Source organism: Lepidothrix coronata, unplaced genomic scaffold, assembly GCF_001604755.1.
Source record: "Lepidothrix coronata isolate B3197 unplaced genomic scaffold, Lepidothrix_coronata-1.0 Scaffold58, whole genome shotgun sequence".
Taxonomy (NCBI): Eukaryota; Metazoa; Chordata; class Aves; order Passeriformes; family Pipridae; genus Lepidothrix; species Lepidothrix coronata.
In genome coordinates, this window is record NW_016690238.1 from 3443278 (window position 1) to 3461361 (window position 18084).

The 18084-nt window shown below is 41.8% G+C and overlaps 1 protein-coding gene across 5 annotated transcripts in view; it reads left to right on the forward strand.

The window, feature by feature from the left end:
* The window catches only part of CIB2 (calcium and integrin binding family member 2), a 52322-nt gene that overhangs the window by 4473 nt on the left and 29765 nt on the right, over positions 1–18084 (forward strand). For 2 of the 5 annotated variants that reach the window (XM_017816781.1, XM_017816782.1), the window contains exon 2: positions 10282–10316. Coding sequence is in view for 3 of the 5 variants with exons in the window: in XM_017816779.1 (XP_017672268.1) it covers positions 757–807; positions 10282–10316 (86 nt within the window). In the remaining 2 variants the exon portion in view is untranslated. Of the gene's footprint in view, positions 1–369; positions 808–6495; positions 8059–10281; positions 10317–18084 lie in introns of those variants that run through there. The other 3 variants (XM_017816779.1, XM_017816778.1, XM_017816780.1) reach the window with 3 other exon arrangements.

The following is an 18084-nucleotide window of genomic DNA, read 5'->3' on the forward strand; positions in this document are numbered from 1 at the left end:
GAGTAGCGTCTGTTAAACTGCTTTAATCTTGATGATTTTTTTTTATTTTTTTTTATTTTTTTTAAACTGTGAGAAGGAGTACTCGCATTGACTGTCCCTGGGAGTTTGGCGGTGCAGACGTGGGCATTTCCTGTGGCAGCCGGTGATGTGGCGGGGATGCTCCGGGCACCGCGAGCCTCCCCGCAGCCCTGAGTCCCTTTGGCAGCTCTCCCGGGCTCTGGGGGAGAGCGGCCGCAGGAGCTGCGCTCTGCCGGGGCCTTTCCCGCTGCCCAGGTTTGCTCCGTGGGTGTCTGTGCAACACGACTGCGCTGCCGAGCGCCACCGGCTGACGCAGAGCTGCTCCCAAACCTGGAGGTGCCGGGAAGAGCGTCCTGGAATCCCGGAGTGAGCCCCGAGGCACCGGGGAGCTGCTCTCCGCCAGCACCGCCCGCTCGGCTTCGGGGTCGTAAAAGCTCCGTGTGCCTCTCAGAAAAGCACCTGGAAAAGGGGAGTGTGGCATCGCTGGCTTCGGACGACACCTGCCCGTGATTTCACACGCTCTGCCTTCCCGGCGCGCCCCAGTCAAGCCTCTGCAAAGATTTCCCGGTGCCGCGTCCTTCCTCACCGGTCGGGGACGGGCACAACCAGTTCAATGCAGGCTCTGGGATTTTTTCGGCGCTCTCTCGGAGTATACGTGCTCTAAATGCCTACAATACAGAGGAATCCAGCTGCTCCTAATGGGATGCATTTGCAGAGAGGAAGAATTCCTCATTTAAGATGGGTAATAAGCAAACGATATTTACTGATGAACAGCTAGATGCCTACCAGGTAAGATATCTCGGTTTGCATTAGGAGATGGGAAGGAGTAATCTTCATATGTTTCTGATTCGGTTTTTTGTTTGGTTTGAGGAGTGGTTTTTCTTTTCTAATATAATTGAAAACTTCCTTTGTAACCTGCGTGCACACATTCTACTATTCCTTCCAGCAACTGTAACAGTATTCAAAGGCTGGGTTGTTAAATATACATAGTATAATTCCCTCTCTGTATACCAGGAAAATCACATCCTCAATGCCTGGACTAGGAAGCAGGATGAAGACTGTGATGAGCTTGACAAAGTGTAGCAGTAACCTCTCTTTCTCTCCCCGATGCCTTTGCTGACAACAGAGGGGAAAGGAAAGAAAAGGAGGTCTTGTCTAGATTCAGTTCTCCTAAGGATAAGTCATAGAAATATGCTTAATGTAAGTCCAGAACAGGGATTGTTACGCTTGCATCCACTCCTGGATGGCAGTTTCTTACCTGAACAGAAGTGGTGTTGCATTTTATGTCAGGGATAACTCGGTACTTCTCTATTTACTCACGTTGCATCAACTGATTTTTTTTTTTTAATAGGGTAAAAAATAATTCCCACTTTCCAGTCATGTTTCAGCACACTGCAAATCTTCCTGAAATGGATTGCAGGCAGCTCTCTGCACAATGAGCATCTTGAACAAGTTTCTGACAATCCAGTGAGGTGCTGCATGGAGTAGAAGTGTGCTGAAGAAGGAGGCTGTTGTGCACAGCTGAGTCCTTACTAAGAGATGCAGACAGGGCTCTGTTCTTCTACATAAAGTGACAAACATAGAATTAATAGTGCAGGAAGTCAAGATTCAGTTTATCTTATGATAACCAAGGGGCAAGTCCAGTCATAATAACGATTTACCGTTGGGATCTTTGATTCAAGCCCTTGAAGTGGAAACTATTATTTTAGTTACTAATTTTATCTCAAGTTCCTGCTAACATGGACTTTTCACAGGTGTAAATGTTTATCCACAGAGTCAGGCTAGGGGTGGATGCTAAAATGCTTTGAACCATTATCCCATGTTGAGAATAAGGCATAAATTAAATGCTTTTATAAATACCTCGCCTTTTTCTTGTCATTGCAGGAAATGTGCAAATGGCCCTTCTTTAATTTCCACTTTGTCACACATCTCACCCTCACCAGCAGTCTGTCACTGTAATATATTAGTCTAAGTTAATGGTCTTAGTAGTCCAAATAGATCCAAATAGGCTTTTTCACCTCCCTGCTGGAGAGGCAAGAGGGAAATCAAAGATCTGTAAAGCGTCTGTCATCCTGCTAACAATGAAAGTGAACACAGAACAGAGCACAACTGCAGCGAAACAAAACAAAATCCAAATGGAATTAATGTTATCTTCTTGACATAAACTGGCAAATGCAAGAGCTGAAATGTCATCCCTAATTCACTGCTCTTCATGCAGAAATTGCCTCTCTCTAATGGCTTTTGCAGCCCCTGCCTTTCCTAATGCCGGGTAATTGATCTCGAAGCCTGGCAGGAGTTGGGCCGGGTGGATTGAGTCACCTTTGGGATTTCTCTGTTACAGGCAGACTTTAGTTCATTAGTGTAGTGCTAGATAATTTTTGACTAGTGACAGCACTTGTTATGTGTGGTAAGTGCCATAAAATAACGAGTTTCAGGATAATCACTGACCTGCAGGATTTGTCAGGAAGGAACCTTTGCCTCGTGCTGTGAAGAATCAGATAAAGACCTAATTTTGATGGTGATTTGCTCTGATCCATTAGTTTTGCATCACTCTTGTATCTTTTAAACCCAGAGATCCTGGTCTGACTTCTGTAGCCCCCCCCCCCAGAGAGCTCCTGTCCCTCCACTGCATCCTGGGGGAGAGGGCAGTTGGTGTCATACAGATGGAACTGTTGGACTCAGAGTTTGCCATCTTACCTGCCCTGTTCCCATTTGGGGAATTCCTTCAGAACGGAAAAGGGGAGAATGAGGCAATGGTTCTATAATTTTTTAAATGCAGGTTTTCATGTCTTGAGCCAGCAGCTGAGTTACCAGGGCCTCTGAACACTGGACCAGAGTAAAACACTGTGTACCACGGGCCCCTCTGCAACAATCTGGTGTGCACATCTGTACCCCAGTGTACAGGAGGGGATTGCTTGTTAAATGGACCATTGATTCATCTTTTTTTTTTCCCAAAGGAGAACTAGGCAGTTTCTTGTGAATTTGTGTGTCTCTGAGTTAGTACTGTACTCCTTGCAATAATACCCAGGGGTACAGTGTTCATATCTCAGTATGGCAGAATCAAAAGAATCAGCTTAATCCTTTATATAAAATATGGTTTGGGTTTTCTTTTACTTCCCTACAGTTCCTATTGGAAGACTGTTCAAAACCTCGCTCAGCTCATGGTTAGACTTCATAATTTCTTTATTTAAACATATTTCTGGACACTGCCTTGTCTGGTTGTAGCTTCTGCCTTTTTTTAGTACAAATTGCTTTGAGCTCATAGCACCTAAATACTACTTTAGTAGGGAAATTTTTTAAATTTTTTTAAAAAATTCAGTATGTTTTATGTGCTTGTTCTGGAGGAGACACTATGAGATGGAAAAGTGAGAAGTTCATGTGCTTAAAGTTTGGTAAAATCATGTATAAGTGACTTTGGCTTTAGGGAGTAAAGATGAAGGTGCAGAAAGATCCCCTGCTTGAAGAGCAAGCATACATAAATCTCAGATCATGAATATGATATTAATGAAATAAAATAGCCTTATTAGATTTATCTAAAACTTTGTGAAATGCCTGATTATACATTTTTTTTTTACATGTAAACTCTCATATTGTAGAGCCACTTTTTAGCAGAACCTTTACATTTAAATGAAATCTGGTCACTCACAGGATGACCTCAGTGTTTTTAATGGACAAGTCTTTTGAGTGCTCTTCATTAAGACTGGTGATGGGTAACCAGTTGAAGCTGTTTGTAAAAGAGACATGTAATAGAACTTTATAATACTGAACCTTTCAGCTTTCTATTCTTTTTTTTTAATTCAAAAGAGGTAGAGGCAGATCAAAGAAAGACTGGAAAGCTGTAAATCTCCTAACACCTTGTCATATCACCTGCTATTAAGATCCTATCACTTGTTATTAAAATAGTGTTCTAGTTGGCAGATCTTTAAATTTTCATAAGATTAGTGAAATGTTTTGGAAGTGAGGCTTTTGCTGGCACTGGTTTCCTCATGGAGATTCACCTCATTTAAAAACCTGGCCCTGTAAGAAAATTAATTCTACTGGACATTTCTGATTCTTATGCCCTTAAAGTACTTGGCTGCTCTGGGTTTCTGGTTGTGGTTTTTTGGGCTTTTTTGGGGGGGGGTTGGTTGTTAATGTTGGGGGGGGGTTGTTTTGGTGGGGTTTTTTGTTTGTTTGTTTGTTTATTTTGGTTTTGGGTTTGGTTTGTTTGGTTTTTTTTAATACACAAAATGCAAAATCTAACCAGGGTCTGGTTAGGGAAAAGGTAAGTATTGATAGGCAAGAAAGATGCATTTCATTGCAATAAAAGAACATTTTAAAAACATTTTAAAAGCTGCCTACAGATTTTGGAGGTCAAGTCTCTTTGAGAAAAGAAAATGATGGGGGATTTTAGGGCTTTTTGAGTGATGCTGTGGAAAGGTGCTTGAAGCAGTAGAAAATACAGGTGTGCAATAAAGCAACATCAGGGGCACTTTTTTTGCCTTGGTGCACTGCATTCCTCACTGAGAAACAGCTGCACTGAGTGGGAAAGGCAGAGAAACTGTGCTGGGGCTGTGGATGAACTGCTCAGTCAACCTCATTCCCTGTTCTGGGGTTACTTCAGTAACTGAGCTGAATTTGATACAAATTTGCTTCTTCCTTTTTTTTTTTTTTTTTTGTCCTAACAGAACCTAGATAGTATAGGGCATATTGCTGGTTTTGCTGCAAGCCATTTATACTTTGTTCATTAATGGTATTATTTACTCTGCATTATTTAATCCAGCCTCAAAACAGACTTATGTACCCTGGCAGTCTTCAGGGCAATATTGCAATAAAATATAGTAGTATGGAATAATTACTTGCTCCTTTTACACAAGAATTTGTCTATTACAGAGCTAACTTTTATCCTTTTATCAAAATTGAAGTCAAAGTGGAATTCAACTATATTTCCTGGGAATTATGCAAAACCAGATGAAACAAGTTACGTTATCATCTGTCAAGAAATGCCATGTGTAAAGTGAAAGTAGGTCATCCAGCTATCTTTTGATTTAAAAGCCATGCTTGATTTGATCAGGGTCTTGGAAAATTCATCACAGGTTCTCCAAGATCTTGAGTAAAAAGTGTTTTCCATTTGATACAGTACTGCTGTTCCTGTGCAAATGTAAGCAGCATAATAATGGCACAAGGTTTTTGTGAGGTTATCCTTTAGTCAGATTCTGGTTTCATGGTACCATTTGGTGCTTATATAGATTGAGCAAAATTACATTTATTGGCAGTTGCTTCTTCCCAGTCCTGGCCAGTGTCTGTTTTTACTCCCATGTTGCAGTATGAATATATAAATTGGTTCTTAAAGCTGCAGCTTTTCCCTCCTGAAACTCAGGAGGTGTTTTGGTTGTTTTGGCTGTGGTTGTAAAATAAGTATAATGACAAGTAAAGATGAGCTGTGTGTCAAATATCCATCGATGTTCCAGTGCAAACAGCATTTTTAACTCACTGATTCTGTTAACTCTTCATACACTCACAGGGATGAAAATACATAAATATCTTGCTGACTAAGTCTTGCCCAACTCCATACCAGTCTTAGTTGTATGGCATGTAGAACAGAAATACTGCCTTTGTAAAACATTACCAGAGTGAGGTTAATGATGGGTCTCATCTGGAAGTTCATTTGCTTCTCTCCAGTACCAGAGTTTTGGATTGCTTCAGGAGATGATGTTCTAATGGTGTTTTGATCAAATGATCTTACACACATTGTGTGCTTTGGCACAGAACAGAACACCACTGGTGATTTTAAAAACGAAGCCTCTGAAATAATTTGCTTGAAATATTACCTTTTAAAATGCTGCAGCATTTACTACTTAGCATTTCTTAAGAGCTGCTCCCTCAGCTCTATGGATCTCCTCTGTCCTGTTAGCCATTGGTTTCCATTATCTGTAATTTCCTGGCTTTTGTCTGAGGCTGGTTTTTTTTTTTTAATTTGGAGTGATTTTTTGACTGATTTATATTATTTCCTTATTTATAAAACTTTCCAGTGAAGCTGTTGCAGGATCAGAGTAAACCTGCCCTTATGAAACTATAGATACAAGAGGCAGAATATATATGCATTGTCTTAGAGGAGAAATAAATTCAATGGATGTAAGAACTGTTTCACAGCAGCTTTGCACATTTGAGCATTTCTATTCTTTCCTTCTGTTGTTCATTTCTCTAGTTTTCCTTCTGTAGAGGAGTGTCGTGCATGTACCTGTGGGATCAGTTTGATTTCAGAGCTGTGCTTTGTGCTTTTGAAGGGGTGAAACCCTTCCATTCACTGCACTCTGCTGCCATTCACAGCTGCCCTCGGGAGCTGGCATTCTCTCCCCCAGGACAGCTGATCCTGGAGCCATTCCTCACGTTGTGCTGTGTGTGGACACTTGGCAGAAAGTTCAGTATCAGCACAGTTCTCTCTCTCTCAGTGTTTTTTGTTCAAATCACTGTAGAACTCGATATAAAGCAGAGCTGACCTAGGAATTTGCAGTAAAATTTTACAGACTGGTGGAAAAGGTAGTAGGCCACCTATTTCAGTCTGTTCTGTCCTAAACCTGCCTTCATCTGACATAGGAAATAAAAGAATGAAACTAACAGCATGTGCGTTCTGCTGTTGTATAAAATCATCTGTAAGAGCAGAGACTATTGACCCTTCCCTACAAGCAATGTTGCAGAAAGTCCCAATACCATGAGCCAATGAGCAGAGCTACCCCTGGAACCTAAATGCACCAGCCATCTGCCTCTGCTCTCTGCAAAGCATTTTGAGAAGCATTTAAGCCACCCAAATGCTGAATTTGAGCATCAAGTCCCATCAGACAAGTGAACCATCTCCTAGAAATCAATGGGAAATGTTCCGTTTGCTTGATTTTATTGTCTTTGCTAGACATAAGATGGTAAGTGGATAATTGCAGATTTGTTTAAGTGGTATTTTACCTCCAAGAAAGCAGCAGTGATCCCATGTCAGCCTTCCAGTTCCCCTGATTATTTAGGGCACAAGGACAGACTGAGTGGGGCTGTTGCTCTTGGAAAAGGAGCACGTTTGTTCTCAGGGGCTGCAATAGTGACCTGTCAGGCAAAGCCTCTGTTCTAAACAAGCTAAAACCCCCAAGGGGCCTGCTGTTAGCAGGGCTCTGTCAGGCCACTGGATAGCACTAGAAATAAAAGCAATTCTCGGGATCAATTCTTGCCAGAAATGTTGAATTGAAAAGAATTATGAAGTCTCTGGTAATGTTTTTTTGTTCAGTATTTAGTTTGTTCTTTTCTAGCAGGACTCCCAGTGGCTTAAGTGTCCAAACAGAACAGACGGGGTGCTTTTTGTGTTCATAATAAACTCAAATACAGTCCACAAAATAGCAAATGTGTTCCATGGTAGCTTTGATCTTCCTTCCAGCCAAAGTTATCCCGTGCATAAATGACAAATGCTTTCCAGGACCCACCTCACCTTTCCTTATGAGAGAGTGAATTGAACATGTTAACTATTTATTGTCCATCATTGTGTGTTTTCTGTATGAATGAAGTAGCCAGGAGAAAATTGGATGATTCACCTCCGTGTTTCTTTGGCCAAAAGTCTTTAATTAAATTGGAATTAAATTGCTTTAGTTCCAGCAACTATGAAATGTAATTATGTTATTTAGACCTTTGCTCCATCATGGTTTTAATCCAACTTAGGGCTGTGCTTCCAAAAAAAAAAAAAAAAAAAGGAAAAAAAAGTCAGTCTTGTACCCCTTTCTTGTATCAATAGATATTTGTTTCACCTTCCTCTCTTGTACCAGCACTGCCAATTCTAAGGATCTAAAAGGAAACGATCTGAGCTGGAAATGCATCCATTATTGCTGGGGTAATACAAACACGTTAGTTCCTCCCTTCAGGCTTCTCTGACGCAGTTATCCTACTCACCCCTGTGAAGTCTGCATCGAGGAGAAGGCAGAAATGAGGAAGTGGGAGAAGCCAGAGGGATGGCTGGACTTGCCCGTCGGGAATCACTTGGAGCTGTGGCTTTTTCCATTTGCCCCTTGATGCCAGCCAGGCCTCTGGATGGTAAATCATTTCCAAAGGGGTCAGAAGTACAGGGCAGTTAATTTGTGGTGCTCTGACCCTGAGCAGCTTTAAGATCCCTGCAAGTGGGCTGGGAAGCCGCTGGGAGGTTTTCTTGGCACCCCTCATCCCTGCCAATTCCATGTGATTGGCAGGCATAATAGTTGGAATGTTGCTGTCAGTAGCAGTGGTCATGCAGATGGTTGCAATAAATAAACCTTTTGCTATAAAGGTTTTCTGTGTGAGTGGGTTTTAGTTTATATTAGTAAAAATTTTGCTTGATTAAAAAATAGTGTTTGTTGTCAATGACAAGAGGCAACTCAGCTTAAAGTAAAATATGTGCACTGTCAGCAACACTGGTTTATGATCTGACCTCTTAAGCCTTCCAATAGCATTTTTGCATGATTTCTGCAGGGTAAAGGGTAACTTTTCTTTTTAATCTTTGTCTTCATTTGCATATCCCTCCCTTTCAGCTTGCTAGTTAAGTAACAGTGGCTGCTGTTTCCTCCAGCCTCTCTAATTACAGGATGATTGCTGCTGAGGGCATTGCAATTATTTGTGAGATTACACCTGCCTTTTCTTAGTAAATGAATCATCCTTAAGTGACAGTTTGACTGTTGATTGTGCTGGAATTAAGGAGGATTTAACGAGCAGGCTCAGATCTCACTTAGTGCTGTTCCAGACAATGTGCCATCAGTGTCAGCACTCACAAGGTGCTTCCTCCTGTGCCTGGTAACAGGATTCTGCTACACAATCCATGAAGGAAGAGCTGCTGCTCCTGCCACTTTAGATGGAGGAGAGCAGGCAAACTCAATAATTGATACCGAGCAGGGCTGATAGCACACCCAGACACCCGAGACAGGCTGTTTAACTGCCTCAGCTGCTGCACCACTCGCTTTTCCCCTCCTTGGAAGAAGCAGGTGTTTGGCCAGAATGATTCTCAGCTTGGGAAAGAAATGCTTTTCCAGTAGTTGACAGGAGAGCAGGGTTAGGAGAGTCAACCTAGTTATATATACTCTTGAGTTACCAGTCTGATACTCTTATTTTGTCACTTGCTGATTTTAAAAGATGATATATTCTAAATGTGTTCACATTAAAGGGGGAAAACTCACATGGGCCTGTGAGAGAGGTGGATAATCAGGAAGAATGTTTTGGTGGTTGTTCCCTATATATACACCCTCAGGAGCTCCCTCTAAAACAAGTTGCATACTCTCTGAATTTATGAATGATGGTTTCAACTGATTATCAAATATTTCATTGCCAACAGTGTTCCTAGTTTTGGATGCAGGGCAGAATTTCCCTTAAATATGTATTAGATGAGATAGTGGAGGTTAGGGGATATTCCTGTTAATGGGATGGGACTGATTATTTATGTCTCTTCACAGCACCTGAAATTGTAACTGGTTTTGTGACTGATTTAGAAATGCATGAAATGCAAACTCTTCCACTGCTTATATGTTCTTTGGTGAAGTGTATGAATTTTCTAGGATAACATAGATGTTCAAAAAGTGAATTAAACCCGTGTAAATTCAGTTCCACCACATTTAGAATGCAAGTGAATGCTTGTAAGCTCTTCTTTCATGGTCAGCGAGCTCTGTGTCACATTTTATTAAGTTATTTCAAAATCTGGGATAGTACAGGGAGAGCTGATTAGTTTTCCTGCTGTTCAGAGCAGGGGCTGTCCATTTATCCATATTCCTGACAACAGGAGTTTGGAGCCTTTGCCAAAGTGACCACAGTGCAAAGTAATTGTTAGCAAAAGGGCTTAATAACTAATAAATAACTACATAACTTTTATTGTTAAACCAGTTGCCTCCAGTAGAGAAATACTTCAAGTTAGAAGACATTTTTCTTCATCTGTTACTTATAGTTTTCTAGATCCACTTATTGAATATTTTTGGCCTATATCTCACTTTTTGGATTTAATTTTGTTTCCGATCTGGTCATTCCACACTGGAGAAGTATTTCAACAAGCTGTTTTTTTTTTTCTCCTGGAGTTTCCCATTAGCAATATTTTTTTTTTTTTTACTGATAGGCTTGTCCTTAGGATATTTCAGTTCTTTTACAGCATATTTTGCTTTCTGAGTCAAAAGCAGATCATACACAAATGGCATCTTTAATGTTTTCCTGTCAGATCTGAGTCTCCTCCCAAAAGGTTGAAAAAGAGTTCTTTGCAGTTGTTTTCAATATTTCTGTAGTACAATGACACCTTTTGTTTTTTAACAGGATTGCACGTTCTTCACTCGGAAGGAAATCCTTCGGTGAGTAAATTGTATTAAACTTCTCCTTCGTGATTCTCATGGAAGGGACTAAATCTTTTTATCTGACTTGTGAGGAAACCAAATAAGGCCAGTTATTTTGCATGAATGAATGAGTGTAGGATGGGACTTAAGATGCACTTATAATGTGTATTTGTTACAAGGAGACTGATGGTGATTAGCTTAAGGTCCCAGACTTTTCTGTGACTTTGCATGGAAAGGACTTGCTGCTTTTCTGCTCAATTATACCCTGAGGGCACATCCTTCAGTCAGGGCAGGTCCTGGTATGGGCTGAAGTGTGGGAAGAACTGGTGGAGCTTAAACTGCAGAGCACTGAGAATGTTTCAGTGCCAACTTCCCCACAGAAAGTCACAAAGCTTGGGATCACTGTTTGCAATAAAAGGGCCTTGGGTTTTCTTTTGTAGTAGGGATGGATTGAGCCAAACTGAAGCTATTTCTGCCTATGTATGTGCTGACTTCTTGCCATGGATCCTTGATCTTCTGACCAGTCAGGTTAAGGATCTGGGAAAGTATGACATAGATCCTGTCCTGTCACTACCCATGCTGTTTTTCCCGAGGATTTTTGCCCCAGTAGAGGGGGAGAATAAATCTGGGGTATGTATCTAGACCTAGGAACTCATAATGCTTCGGGTTCTCAAATTTGGAAAGCTGCTCAGACATGAGAAACTTTGTTTTCATAAACATTGGGCACAGCTTTGAGATCAGAAGTAGACATGATCTCTGAGAGAAATGTTACTTGCCTCTGCTGTGTTGCTGTAGAGTTCAGGAACACTCATGGTCAGTGGCTCTGTCAAGGCAAAACTAGTGGGGTGCTTTATTTTTTGTTGGAAAAGTAGAGGTGGTATTTCAGCTAATTCCTTGCATAGCCTGTCCTCATTACTGCTGGAGAGGTGATGCTCTCACTCCTCAGCAGTGCACAGCACCTGAGAGCCCTGGGCAGGAAGGACATTGCAGCACCTCTGCCTGGGCATGTCCTTTGGTCCAGGTCCCTCTTATGGTTGTTACAGCTTAAAATCCAGTCCTGTGGCTGGAGAGCATTTTCATGAAGGACCACGGTGTGACTGAGTCAGAACGTGTGGGCAGGGAGCAGGGTGGGGAGCTCGGCCCAAAGATAAGCTCAGCTTAGTGCAGGCTGGCTCCTGCAGAGGTACTGGTGCTCTCAAAGTGAGCCAAGGCTTTGCAAGAAGGAATTACCACGGCAGGGATGTAACTTCTTCAGCAAAGCATTCCTCAGCTCTGAACCTCGAGGAATGGCATGTAATCAACAGCTATAAACAAGTGTCGTGCTGTGTTTGTGGTATCCTGAAAAGGTCCTGCAGCTTCAGTAAAAATGAATGGTCATTTTATGTTGGCGAGGCTGCAGCAATGTTAGTTCTGCTTGAGAACACTGAATTTGGCAAGAACAGAATTTGCCATCCCAAATTGTTCACAGAAACAGCTGTGAGTCCAAAATAACCGAAGCTGTGTGGTTTAGATGCTGGAAGTGATTGGGTGATTTTTCTGTGCCATCATTAGTTCCAGCATTTGGATATGGAATAAAAGATGTCCTCATGCAGCCATCAGATCTCAGATACATACATTATATAGCCAGACAGAAAAAAAAAATCCCAAATGGTTTAATTTCCTGTATAAAAGAGACCTTTAGCCACCCTCTAAGTCTTAAAAATCAACAGGTACTTTTCTGTTTAACAGGGCTGCCTTGACACAGAACTTCAGAAGATTTGTTTGGATTGGATAAACTGAAAAAATTGCTTTATTTTTCTCAAATTTTATTTAAACTCAAATTTGTTAAAGCTTTATAAACAGTCAATTATATTTGTACTGTGTTCCTGTGAGGGGAAATGGTTGTTAATTAAGATTTTGACACATTGCAAAAGTTAAGGTTCTCTTTGTCACTTTGAATAACTAATCTGTTCTGAGAATTGTGGGTGAAGTGATTTGTAAACTGTGATACTGGGTCATCCTGCTCTTAGGAGTAATTTCTTTTTCTCCTGTGGGATGATATCTAAGGAAATATTGGAATTAACCTGAAAGAATAATGGACTTCCAGTGCAGAAAGCAAAGTGACTTACTTTGGTACATGTGCACCTAAAATACATCTAGAGAAAAATTTGTGGAGAAATAAGAAGCATAAAACATATGCAGTACAGGCCCCATTTAAAGCATGTGACATAAAATGTGGCCATTTTTATAACAAGACTGGAATATTGGCAGGGGAGAATGGAGTCAGAACTGTAAAATGCTGATAAAAGAAAGGAAATAAGGAATCAAACATCTTCACTGAAGCTGTAATTAGGAAACTGCTCAATCTGAGTAAGCAAAGTTTTTATTTTTATAATCTGGAAAACATTTTCAAACTGTAACTTCGAACCATCATGTGCAACTGAGAAAACATGGAAAATGGACATTGGAAAATGCACTGCAGATTTCAAGAACAGATATTCTAAAGTAATGAAATTTGAAAATGTCATTGCATGGCAGGCAAACAGGGATTTACAGTATTGCAAAATCTGGCTGTGGAATGAAGAGTCAGCAAGTTTTGTTCTCTTTTTCTGGGCCGCAGTGGGTAAAAAATACTTGTAGAGAATGAGTTTGCAATGTGCAGCTTTGACAAGCAGATAAAAACTGGCTGAAATGAAGAGATATCCCTGCATGGAATTGTCACAAAACATTCCCATGCATTCTTCAGTTTTCCTTGAGACGTGAGACTGAGGTAAAACTTAGGTTGAAGTTTGATACCAGGACACTGGAGACAGTAAAAACAAATTATCTGGATTTGCAAACATTCTTTTAAACCACATTATTTTGGGGGTGATTTTTAGTGTATGCCATATCCAAAACCTGAGGCTGCACTGCACACAGGACCTGGGGCAATGGCCAGAACAGGTCCCAGTTTGTTCCAATAAGAGCACTCTGTTGTCCTGCAGGACATCTGAGTGGACACTGAGCTTTATTTCTGCTCTCATTTAGGCAGATTGCACAGCACTACAAATTCCACAGGGCCAGGCAGAACACTCCACGTGTCTCTTTAATAACTGTGTGGTTTGGAACTACATTTGCAGGCAGATGATGTGCAATCCTTTTACCCTTCATGGCAAGCATGAGAGAGTCGAGGGGTCACTGTAATTCCTTGGGCTTGGTGATAAAGGAAGCAGCATTGAACTGGGAGAGAGATTCTCCTGCTTTTCCAGAACAAGTGGATGCTTTTCTATATGAGCAGGTTTGATGTGGGACAATGGGTGGGATGGAGACTGAGGAATTGGAAGCTTCTCCTCACTTTCTTACTCTGCCACTGGTCTGTGTGAGCACCTTTGACAAGTTACCACTGTAATTAGCCTGTGTTACCCACACTGAATATTTTCATGCCTTTTTAAGTATGAGGATAATGTTTCCCTTGTCTTGTCAGTTTAGATTGAATGCAAATTACTGTCTAAGGAATAGAGTAGAATCAAGAGGTGTCTCTACATGTCTGAGGAGAAGTTTTACCAAATAGGTATAAAATGGGTTATGATCCCCTAGTTAATTAGCACTTAACTGATTTATCATATCCCTGTCTCAGTGAAGAGGGAGCTAATTACTGCTGGGAATTTGCTTATGCACTGCAGAACGTTCCCAGGTGTGGTATTAAGAAGAGCAGGACGAGTTCTGTTTAGGCTGAACTGAATTTCTTGTGCAGCTGCCAAGTTCAGTGAGATGATCCAGCAAGGAGTAACCTCACCAAAACAACAACAAAAAAAGCCCTGTCTTGCTCCCCACCCATTTGCATGACTGTTAGTGAGGAAGAGGTACAGTTGTGTAGGTGGGGATGAGGGGATTAACATGGCAGCTTCAATTTAGATTGATTTAAACTGATGTAAACCAGCACGAGGTTGCAATTAGGTGAAGTGGGCTAAGTGTTTTTATCTGTCCCTACAGGGAAAGTAGCCCCATCAAAACCCCAAACAACAGTAAATCTATTTTCTGCTGGTTTAATAAGCTGAATCAGCTCTCTGAGGGATCAGATGAGTGCCAAAGCTGGCACAAGAGCCAGAGTGAGCAAACGCAACTCCTGAAAATGAGGAGAGGAGAGCCAGGCTTAGCAAATCCCTCCCAGTGAGGTGTTGGATTGACTCACACACTGACTTCAGGGTGCAAGACTGTGGTGTCAGCATCAGCTTAAGTGAACAAAAACACAGGCTATGGTCAGAGGGGTTGAGGACACGATCTTCTGATTGGTAACCTGAGTGCAGATAATTTGCAAATTATTAAAGAATAATAGGACTTATGAATTTTAAGTGAAGGAGGAATTAACACAGAATAGGAAAAAATGGATCTAGGAAAAGAATAAAATTAGACTGTGCCTGGTGAAAGAGAAGGCTGGAACCCATAGCTCACTCTTGGTGTTTGACAGGCATTTATCACCAGAAAACCTGTCAGGACACAACTGTGCTGTCTGGAAGGATGCAGAGCACACTGGTAGACAGTCAGATCATAAGTGCCCAGAATACAACACATGCTCTGAGACAGCCACTGTGGATTTGTTAAAAGCAAATCTTCCTTTGGGTGGCTGCTCTTGTAAGTCAGAGAAAAGAATCGGGTGCAACATATCTTTATTTTGGTAAGGGGTTCTACGTATTGCCCTTGTGTGAGTGCACACACCTCTTGGGTAAGGTACTGCTGAACACAGAAAGTTGGTGAGAATGGTAAAATCAAGATTAGCATTTTCAACTGTGCACAATATATTAGAAAAATTATTAGATTCAAAGTGAGCAAAAGGAAATCCACACACTCAACTGAGCAAAAATTGCGAGTGCGGAATGGAACAAAAAAAAAGAACGGGGCAGGGAGTTGGTGACCCAAGCAAAGTGAGCATTATTTTAACAAACACACACACAGACCCCCTCCAGTGCTCTTGCAGAAAAGGGAAATGTATTGCTATGATGCATTGGCCTCAGCATTGTTTATAGAATGTGGGAATTCCACTCCAGCCAGCAGCATTGGGGCCTCAGGAGGAACAGACTGCCCACTTTTGGGCATCACCAGTCAAAAAAGATTTGTTGTACTGGAAAACGTCCCGTAGAGAGAAACATGGATAAGAAGTAAATATGACACGAGAAGGAAGGTTGGAAAAACACTTTATTCATAGCAATGAATCTCTTCATGTGACGTGCCTCTCTTGTGATTGTAAATGGGAACGAATGGTTGAGTTGTCTCTTAAAAGGCAGTATTTGTGTTCCTCAGTTCTGTAAATCTGATTTTCCAGCAGACAAGCTTTTACTCCAGTAATAATGGCTATGTGCTGGCCAGCCCATCTGTTTCTGCTTCTCCCTGTAGACAAGGACAATTTGGCAAATACCCAAGCAGTGAAATGCAGGTGTTCTGGGGTGTCTGTCCCAGCCAGAAAGCACAAAACTTGTAAATTAAAGTTGTGTCACTTGAGGCCAACTGAACTGAGCTGGACAACTGCCAGGGGAGCACGGCACTGACTGACTGAGCTGGGCACCACCTGGAAAGTCAGCAAACCTTTGAACCTCTCTGTAGAAGAAAATTAATTAATTATTCTGTTTCATTCTCTTCCCTGCCTGTTTCTTGGCATGTTTTTGATGGGCAAAAGGTGAGGTGCAGAAGAGCCCTTTGAGCCAATCCAGTTATAATGCTGGATTTTAAATCTGAAACCTGCCTGAGGGTTGAGGAGTGAATTCCTTCAATAGCTGGAAAATTTTCCTTTTAAGGGAGCAAATGCAGCAAACTGCTTGAGGTGCAGCTCCCTGTGGAGCAAGTTGCTGTGCAGATGGAGGGAGGGGTTAGGACACAGCTCCTGGTTTTCTTCTTAAAAATTTGGGGTTCAGATGCAGAAAGGGAAAATTCCCATATTGTCAGCTTTAGGGAGAAAAAAACTGCTGGCCAAAAGAATATAGTTTGAGGGAACTCTGTACTCTTGGAAATGTTCCCGAGTTTTAGGCAAGAAGCTACAAACTGGAAGGACACATATCCTGAATCTGCTATTGATCTTCTGTCAGAACATAAGGAAGCACTTTTTTCTTTTTTTTGTTTCCTTCTTCCTGTGAGAGTGACCAAGCCTGGAACAGGCTGCCCAGGGAGGTTGTGGAATCTCCATCCTTGGAGATACTCAGAAACCATCTGGATGTGGTCCTGGGCATCCTGCTGTAGGTGCTCCTGCTTGGCAGGGGTTTGGACCAGAGGGTCTCCAGAACTTCCTCACAACCTCAGTCATTCTGTGATTTTTGAATCACCAGCAGAAAAGAGGCCTGTGAGCAGGGTTTTGAGTGGTGCTTCAAGGAAAGAAAACCATTATTGATCTGCTTTTATCTGTACTCACTATGCATCATGTAGTTCTGGGAACAGCAGAGTACGTGTATTGAAAGTCAAACCTTCCTGAGTATGACGAGATATTTTAGAATAAATATATTATTATAAATTGTATGCCCCAAACATTTCTCATAATTTCTTTCTAATTTTACTGCAGATGATTTGAGAGGATATTTATCTAGTATTCTCTTGAATTAATTTGTGCTGCTTCATTTTGTATTGCAGAGATGAATAAACACTAGACATTTTAACTAAAATCCAGCAGAAAGCTCATCTATCCACCTTTTCTCATCCTATTATGCTGCCTTTCTATAAATCTGATTTCTGTGTCCAGTTATTGTATTTTATCAATATAATGAAAATAACTTCAACTGGAAAGCATAAAAGGGACAAGGCATATCAGTCACAGACTTCCTTCACCTTTCAACTCTTCCTGCTTGTGTTTCTCACTGTTCTTTGTTCTTTATGTATTCACCAAAGTGTGGCAATTTAGTGAGCTGTGGTTTCAGTTTCTATCTGAAATTCCTGGTTGGTACCTTCGGATGTGGCATCAAGTTTCCTGTCGTTTTGGTTTCAGCATCACATGGCAGACCCCTGTCTCTAACAGCCTGTTCTAACCTCTTGCAGTCCTTGGAGGCAATAATTCCCTGAGGAATTGGTGCAGCACAGAGCTCTATGCCTCAGTTACCATGTGCAACATTTAACTGTTGTTGCAAAACCAGTTGGTGCCAGTATGGCATAAATCTGAGACCCTGACAGTATTTTCCTTATCAGTCGCTGACAGCCTCAAAGGCCCCTCCTTCCTCCGTTTCTCAGCCCTTGATTGAAGAACCTCCTTTCTCTCTGAGCAGCTTTTTCTCCCCGTGTGGCAGACTTGTGGGTTTAGGTTTGCCTGGATGTGTTGCCCTGTCCAGTCACACGTGTGTCCGTGTGTGTTAGAGCACTGTAGGACAAGAGGATGTGTGCAGCTCACCACTGTGCACTGTGCAGGGCCACAGCCTCTGCAGGGGGTTGTAAATCAGCTCCCAGCAGTGCATTCCCCCTGCAGTCTGTGCAATCCCAGCTCAGCTGCTGCTGCTTCTTCTCCTTCCAGCCATCTCAGTCTCCAGGGGCTCAGAAGGGCTGATAACTCAGAACTCAGTGTTTCCAGGGCTTTGGGATTTTGTCAGAGCTCCTGCTGGTCTCTGGAGTGATGAATTCTTCCCAGTGTATTACAGGAAATCCTGCTCCAGCTGTTCTGTTCAGCTCTGGCATCTGGACAGGAGCCTAGAGCTTCGGTTGTGGTGAATAACCAAAAGTGCAGCTGAACAGCAGCTGAGCACTTCTGTGGTCCTGTTATAAATTTAGACCACAATGGATCAGAGTACTAATTAGAATTTATTAATTACTCGGTTACAGCAAGCAGAATATGAGCAAATGCAGCGCTGGGCGACAGGGGAGT